The sequence below is a fragment of the Bacillus rossius genome, chromosome 1 (assembly GCF_032445375.1).
Source record: "Bacillus rossius redtenbacheri isolate Brsri chromosome 1, Brsri_v3, whole genome shotgun sequence".
In the NCBI taxonomy this organism is placed as follows: domain Eukaryota; kingdom Metazoa; phylum Arthropoda; class Insecta; order Phasmatodea; family Bacillidae; genus Bacillus; species Bacillus rossius.
This window is the reverse complement of record NC_086330.1, coordinates 108,647,246-108,655,430: the sequence shown is the minus strand read 5'-3', so window position 1 is coordinate 108,655,430 and position 8,185 is coordinate 108,647,246. Positions and strand designations below refer to the sequence as shown.

At 37.2% G+C, this 8,185-nt stretch overlaps 1 protein-coding gene across 1 annotated transcript; it reads right to left on the bottom strand.

The window, feature by feature from the left end:
* Positions 1-2,088: 2,088 nt before the first annotated feature.
* On the bottom strand, positions 2,089-5,862 carry LOC134541777 (phosducin-like protein). The gene has a single exon (XM_063385445.1). It carries the CDS (start codon positions 5,790-5,792, stop codon positions 4,923-4,925), a length of 870 nt encoding a protein of 289 aa, XP_063241515.1. The 5' UTR covers positions 5,793-5,862; the 3' UTR covers positions 2,089-4,922.
* Positions 5,863-8,185: the final 2,323 nt, after the last annotated feature.

Genomic DNA, 8,185 nt, shown 5'->3' with positions numbered 1-8,185 from the left:
TCGTTAGTTTTTTTTTTTTTTTTCCCCAGTTTTTATGTGCAGAAGAAATAAAAGCTGCTATTTAAATTTAACTTTTGTAGTGTACTTCATTAATTTATTCATACTTTTGTTTCAATAATTCTAACTACATTGTAATGTTTTTTTTTTTTTTGGTTAGGTTTGATAAAAAAATTAGTTTGACCCTAAGGATAAAAAGTCTTTAGATTCTCGGAGATTACTATACAAGTGTTGCAGCACACACAGGACTGACTAATCACAGTTTCATCATTTGCAGAGCACTGCAGTTAAAAAAATTTTTATGGTGGACATGATGAACATTTTAGTTTACTCGTCTTGCTATGATTTCCACCTTTGGCCGGACTTACACCTTATTTACCCGTTAATTGTGCACAATTTTTCGTAAAACGTGTATTAAAAAATCATTCTACAAGGTTTATCAAAATCTCAACACCACGTGGCAATGCTGCATAGTGCATAGGTTCCTTTAAGTCCAAGGTTAGTTGACCTGCTACTGCTTAAAGGAATGACAGACATCTTGCACGTGGATTGTGATAGCAATCAACTACGTGTGATGAAAAGAAAACCCAAAATGGTTATAAAAAAAGTTCAGGATATGAAATCTTGTGCCTTGAGTGGAAAAGATGTCACAAAAAATTGTATAGTATGTTATAGGAAGGGGGGGGAAATCTTGTTTAGTGATGGTGTTATTGCAATAAAAAGTTTATTTGAATGGTGAGGATTTGTAGCATGCGCTTCCACAGCAATTTTCAATATATTTTGTTTATAATCTTTCTAACATGGCATTGCTTTCAGTCTATGACCTAGATGTTATGGCGCTCCACTGCTGTAAACAAAAAGATGTGATCAGTAGCCATGAACTGCATGATTTTTTTTTCTTCATCCCATTGGTAAACATGTTATTATTCAGTTATTCCATAAATAAAATATTTAGCACCCAATGTGTTTTACTGATAATATTTATAAAGTTTGTAATTCTCTTGAAAAAAAATAATCAAACTAATGTTGCAAAAAAATAACTGCAGAGGTTAACACTGGTACCAAGTATGCTAACTGTGCTGAAGTTCACTCTTTCCACTGAATCTATTTGGCCGCCTGGTTGTGTCATCGTATAGCAGCGGCCCACGCAATTCCATGCAACTAAGGCAATTTCCGTCCCTGTTTTTATTTTTTTACATTAAAATGAGCAATGATGCTGATAGACCTCATACTTCAAGACCTTTCTACAGGTGTCTACTGCCTTCAAAAAAAAAATTCAAGAGGAAACAACACCAAACATCATAGCTTCTGAGGGTATCAAATGTGTGGTTTTAATGGAAACTTAAGTAATTAATAATTTTGAATGATTACTTAAGTCCGTAATAAACATTTAAAATACTACAAGGCTTTTTCTGAACAAATATTTGCAGTAATGGATTCCCCACGAATGACTCAGATTTAAAAGAGAAAGCTGAACAAATGGTGCATAGCCTAAGTATGTCAATTGAGTGAACTTTGTTTTTATGTAGCATCAGATCTGTACTATTTTCCTTTTAAGAAGTTTACCCTGTTAATAAGTTTTTATCATCCAGTCATTTAAAAAACATCTTTAGCAGGGTTTTACTGTATTTAATATTCATTAGCTGAGAATGCAAGGGTTTAAAACAAGACTATGCAGTTATATTAAAAATGAAAGATAAGTCATTCATATATTTATTCATAATTGACAGGCAGAAGTCTGAGCCACCTCTGGTTTAAGAACACACAACAAATATTGGATTTCAAAACTTGAAACTGTAGACATATATAAGGTACTGACTTAGTTGTACAAGAACATAGGTACCCTAAGAAAATATTTCAATATAAAAATTTGACAGTAAGACATGTATAACTATTCTTGTTATAAGAATACTTAATATTTTGACAAACATGTATTTAAAAAATAATTTTGTGACTAAATATACACATACAAGTGACATACAAAATAAATTTATTTATTGGATACTTCAACAAAAATAATTAATGCATGACTCAATATACTTAAATCAAAACAAAGTGCTTCAAACAGTTCTGTAAAAATTAATTTCATAATTTTTTTTTATATTTTTAATTTTACTATTTGTTGATTTTTCTAGGACCATAAAAGTGTATTCTGAAAGAAAAAAATGTATCAATCCTAAACACCAATTATTATTTTACATAAGAAACTATTTGTAGCAGTCTGTCTTTATCAATATCTTTATTAATACCTACCATTAATAAATTCCTATGGTCAAACAGAAATGGCATCTTTCTGTAACATTTCCTTAAAAGATAGAATCGAATATAATTAGATAATGATGCTCTGCAAGGACAGTGCAAACATATATTGTGCTTTGGAAAGAGAGAAGAAATTATGCCCATTTAAATTCACACTACAATCTAAGGATGACACTATACGTGAATTCATAAAATGATAAGTATAAGAGAACACAAGCAGTTGAAATGACGATACATAAAACTGGTTAGAGAGATCACGTGAAACATTCACAACATAAAATTGCTACAAAAGCTACTACGCATTGGCCTACATTTTAAGAAAGAAAAATAATGTAAAGCTGCTTATATCAAATACATACACCTTAATACTACTTATGAATTGATTTCAAGTCAAAATATATTAAAATGCCTTCCAGAAAACTTGAAACCTTTCCTTCAAAGTCTTCATAACTGGGATTTTCATAATATTGCTTTTGAAAATTGTATCAACATTGATCCGTCTCTAAATATAGGGTAGCCTCAGTTCCTACAAGCCTGCAGACTATTAGGATCTTCCGAAGTATGAGAAAACCAACAATAATAATTTATGGAAATTTCATTAAAACCTGAAACTTATTATGCTCAAAAAGCATAAGTGTTATTGATTGCATGTGAGGAAAATAAAGCCACCTCCATTTAATAAATGAAGGAGAACGTAACAGGCAAAAGATATATCTTGCACAAAATATAATTCACTGATTTGTTACTTATCTGCAAATAGTTCCCAATATTTCTTAAAATCAAAAAGTTTTTACATTTGATTTATAAGATTAGTTTATTAAATTACACTTAAATTCAATTACACTTTATTAAAACGTTTTCATCCAATTTTCTTCTAAAGAATCACCTGTTAGGCATGGTCAGTGTTGGAAATATACTATGTATCACAAACTCTGCAGGTAGGGCACATTCGGTGAACTGTATTTAGTGGTGTATTTATTGGTATGTAATACTCGGATATTGCAACTTTTTAGAAGGGAAAGAAAAAAATCAGAAAACATGGTTTTTACACACTACACACATCACTAAATTTACCCCAAAGGGATGATTTTGTAATTCCTACTAGTTTGTAGAAAAACTAAATTTTTATTCTGTTATTACAATACCTGTGCTTTTACACTGCCGCCTAAATTGTTTGTTTACTTGCGAAAAATAAGAATATATTGTTTTCCGTATTCTTGAATTAACCTTGAAAGGAAGGTTTCTTAATTGCTACTGGTTTGTGAAAAAATAACAGTTTACAGCTTACATTATAATACCTATGTATTTTGTATTCATGCATTTGCAGACATTTATTGTTAATCCATTTTTTTTTTTTTAATTTAGTTAATGTAAACATTGTAATAAAATTAGTTCAAATAATGGCTATTGCAATTGTAGGAATTTTTAATGCTTGTATATTTCATTGTGGTTTTATAATAATAAGTACGCCTAATTGTAGTACAAAATGTTTGTTTTGTTAAACTGCATTGAAAGTACCTATGTAATAAGTGATGATGTAATGGACGAGACTAATAGAAGGCAAAAATTTGAATAGAATTGTTAATGTCATTCATTTTCTGTGAGAAATAAGTGCTGTGCACTGAAGTAGCTGACGCATTGAATTTTGCAATCTTTCCAAGGAATTCTTTGATTAAAGCTGCCGTATATTCTTGCTTGATATGGCTGGTGTTTCATGTATCCCAGTTTAAGTCTGGATCCTTTTTATTTGACTTACGATCATAATTTATTATTAAATGACAAAAAAAATTTTAACGTACAGGATCTTCAGAGGTTCTGAATTAAAACAGCATGTGTCATGTACCTCAGGATAAAGCCTTCAGGATCATGCTATCGGGGTATTTCAATGTACTGAACTAAAACAGCATGCAACATGTACTTCAGCATCAAGCGAACTGGATCATGCCATCAAGATCCAGCGATAAACTACTATAAATGAAACAGAAGAATGTGTATTTTAATTCTCCATAGTTGGCTACAGTTGTGTTAAATAAAGATACACAATCACTGAATTAATGGCGGCGGCAGTGTGAAAACATGTAGGTATTGTAATGTAAGCTTTAAACCGTTATTTTTTCATGAACCAGACGGAATTAAAAGACCATCCTTTCAGGGTAAATATAGGGATGTGTGCAGTGTTCCAATTTTTTTCTATTCTTTCGAAAAAGCTGCGATATCAAGAGTTTTTTTAACATTAGCTTTTTCATGGTTATTGACTAAGATTACAGTTAAGAAATATTAAACGAAGCAAGAAACTGTGTAAAAATAGAATTATAATAATTAAATAACTGTTAAATGTTGCATGTACATTAAGAAAATTAAGTAAATCTATGAGTGTTTGAACGTGTACTAACTAATTTAAGATTTGTGAAGTTACATCTCAGTTATCACTTTAGATTATAAAATGTGGGGAAAAGTAGAAAAATAAGTATCTGCGAATAAGCCATCCATTTGGCACATTAACTGATCTTCACCTAAGTAGACACTTTTTTTTTTTTTTTACTAAGTACCTGTAGTCTAGGTAAATTAAAAATTTTATGTTTATACTTTTTGAATCTTTTTCCCCTCTTCTGCGCAAATATGTTATTTCTTTACTGACCACATCGGGTGATATAAATCATCATAAATTACTCCAGGCTCATGTCACTATCATCATCATCTTCTTCCTGGGATTTAATAATTGATGGAATGCAAGCTTTGTCTGGTAACATTGCATGCTCCCGTAAGAAACTCTCCACATCATCTGCAAAGAAGTCATCACCTAGCTCTTCACTTAATCGTACAAAATTTCCAATCAATTGGCCATTCTTATAAACTAGAAGGGCTGGCACCCCCATCTGTCTAAAATTTTTACTGACCCCAGCAATGGATGCTAACATTTTACAAAACTTGACATTAATGTACTCTTGACATAGGACAGTCAAACATCCATTCATAGCTTCACATCCAGAAATATTTTTTTCGTATATGTGTACAATGGTTGTTACACTTTTATCTTTATCGACTGCATCCAAGAATTCTTGTCCATCCTTTAACTCATATAGTTCTCCAAACTTTGGAAGGGATGAGAGTTGAGACATCATTTCTTTCATGCGTTTTTTCTGGTATTCTATAATAAAGTCATCTCTTAATAGATCTGCCAGTTCTGGATCCACCTGGGCTGTATTCTCTCGCTCATCTTCCAAGGCAGATCTGCAAGTTAATGCTAACTTGTTAATCAATGCGATTCGTTCTCGCTCTTGTTCTGCTCGCTTCTCTACTTGTAACTGCTTGAAACGTTGCCAGTCTTTAACAACCCCCTTAGGCCCTGTATTCCTTGATGAACCCTCCCATTTATACGGTTCTGGTGGTGCAGCACTGTCTTCAATAACGGGTACCTTAGATGTAGTTTCTTCTTCACCGGCAGTTTCGTCGTCCGATTTTTCATTTTCACTTTCACTGCTACTGCAATAGCAATGAGCCTTCTCACCCAAAATTTTGTCTTCTAATGTGGTCATTGTAATGTTTATATTCGTATTTGGACACAACAATGTTTATAGATTTCCTCAGTAGATTAACGTACATAGATAAACTACATCTGTAAGACTACTAACCGTCGCTACTAGCGCTAGTAATTACAAATTATTTTGTATACAGTTGTATTTCAAAGTAAAATATTAAAGTAAAAAAGGAATTGGATGTGATTGTAGTACATATTTATATGATTACCAAAATATGTATAAAACTTGGAGGGACATTGTTGTGGGTAACATATCCATATGTATTATTAAATTTTTTGTAAATAAAGTTAGCAGTTTTAAACTGTAGAGAAAATATATATTTATATATATATATGTGTGTGTGTGTTTTTTTTTAAGTTATATGTTATTAACTTATCTAGTTTTAGTCTAGAATAGTCAGTGAGGGGAGTTAGTCATGGTGCCAATCGCTGCCATGGCTGGCCAATCTCCCTCCTAGCACACAATGCATGCACCCTCTCCCGCATGGCTAACCCCTGCATGATTAGAGCATATAGGCTTCGGCCTGAGATGCACTTAGAGTCTGTCCCTAATCCAGACCCCTCCCAAACACACTTAGTTTTAATTTAGGTTAGGAAAAAAAAATCGCCTAGACAGTTGGTCGGTGGTCGTCTCTCGGGGCGTGCGCATCTCTCTCGCGGGCTGTTGGCTGGGAGTTACCTGCGCCCTATTGGGTAACCGAAGGCTGGCAGTGCATGTGGGATTTGTGTGCGTGCTGGGAGCGGCCTAGCAGCGTCAACTGCTAACGACTGTGTCCTGCGGGTGGCGGATACAGGAGCCCAGCTCGAGAGTTGCAATCTCGCTGGGGTGGCTGTGAATAACCAATAGCAGTCCGCGGACCAATGGCCGGCCTGTGGAGTCGTTATTACGGCTATCGGGGTGAAAGGTAGCCTGAATGTAGCTCGGCGCGTGGTGGGAAGCAGCTTCGTCGGCGAAGGCACCGCAGGGGAGCTCGATGTGCCATAGTAGCGAAGTGTAGACGAAATGCGGGCTGGAACTTGCGGAGCTGTGAACTGCTGCGCGCGCAACGGAATTGAAATGCATCGGAACTCTGAAGGAAGACATCAGGAACCTTCAGCTGGGGCTGCTGTAGCTGTGGCAGCAGTAGCCTCGAGCGGCGCGACCTTAAACCGTCTCGGGGATTTTGGGTGGCGAGGTTGGTTCCCTACCCCCACCCTGGCTTGAAAAGTACTGCTGTTGACCTGAAGAAGGAAGATGAAGATGGCGCAACGTCAGGCTGCCTTTCGCTCCGTGCGCCCGCAGTTCGAGCCGGTTTACTGGCTCGTCTGCCCACTTCTGTTTTAACTGTGGTTGCCTGGGCAGCTGTGGCTGGGCTGGCGAGTGAAGTCGCCCGCCCCTGGGGGCGCTTGCGCCCCTGGTTAATAATAACCCAGGAGTTCCCAAACTTTAAATGCGGGCCGCAAGGCCCAAGCACCCAACTCCAGCATGGTTGATTTTTCAGCCCTTCCAACTCTTCTTACCTTGACCCTTCTTCTCTCTTGTCCAGTAGTTACCTGCTTGCTTAATGCATGATAATTAATCCCCGCATGACCCGGCCCAGGGTTTTCCCTGTGTCTATGCAAGTTTTACCTGGGTCACACTTAACTAGAGTGTATAGGCTTCGGCTTGAGACACACCTAGGTCCTCCCCTAATCTGGACCCTCCCCTACACACTTAGAATTAACTTAGGCTAGGAAAAAAAATTGCCTAGACATTTCTCCTCTCCCAGCCAATCTGGGAGAAGAAACACCAATGTAAGCTCTCCTCTCTTCCAGCCAATCTGGGAGAATAAATACTGACACAGGCAAAAGTGGTATTATTGGGTTGCCTTCCTTAGTTTCCTTTCCTCAGCTAGCGACTCTTCGTGCGACCGCGGGCATCACTTCTCTTGTTCTCTCCCTCTCTCTTTCACCTATCTGCTAGCGACTCCTTGTGAGACCGCGGGCAATCCTCTGCTAGCGACTCTTAGTGAGACCACGGGCATCCCTCTCTCTCACTACCAACCTTTCCGCTAGCGACTCTTCGTGAAACCGCGGGCATTCCTCTCTCCTGCTCCCAGACCTTCCGCTAGCGACTCCTTGTGAGACCGCGGGCACCTTCCTTGTCAGCACGTCCTTGGTCAGCTGCACTGGGCCGAACGGTCCACTCCCGCCTCAGAGTGTGAGGCTGCTCTACCCAAGAGCTGGCGCTGGGCAAACAACACAACTGAACGACCGAGCGACGTCCACCCCGTCTCCACATCTTCACCAGAGACGAGGCCACGACATTTGGCGCCCGAACGTGTGGCACTTCATTATCGAGACTACCAGAGTTCACAAACAGCCAGCAGCATTCGGCGACTCTAACTGTATATTTACTAAACAAGTGTAGAA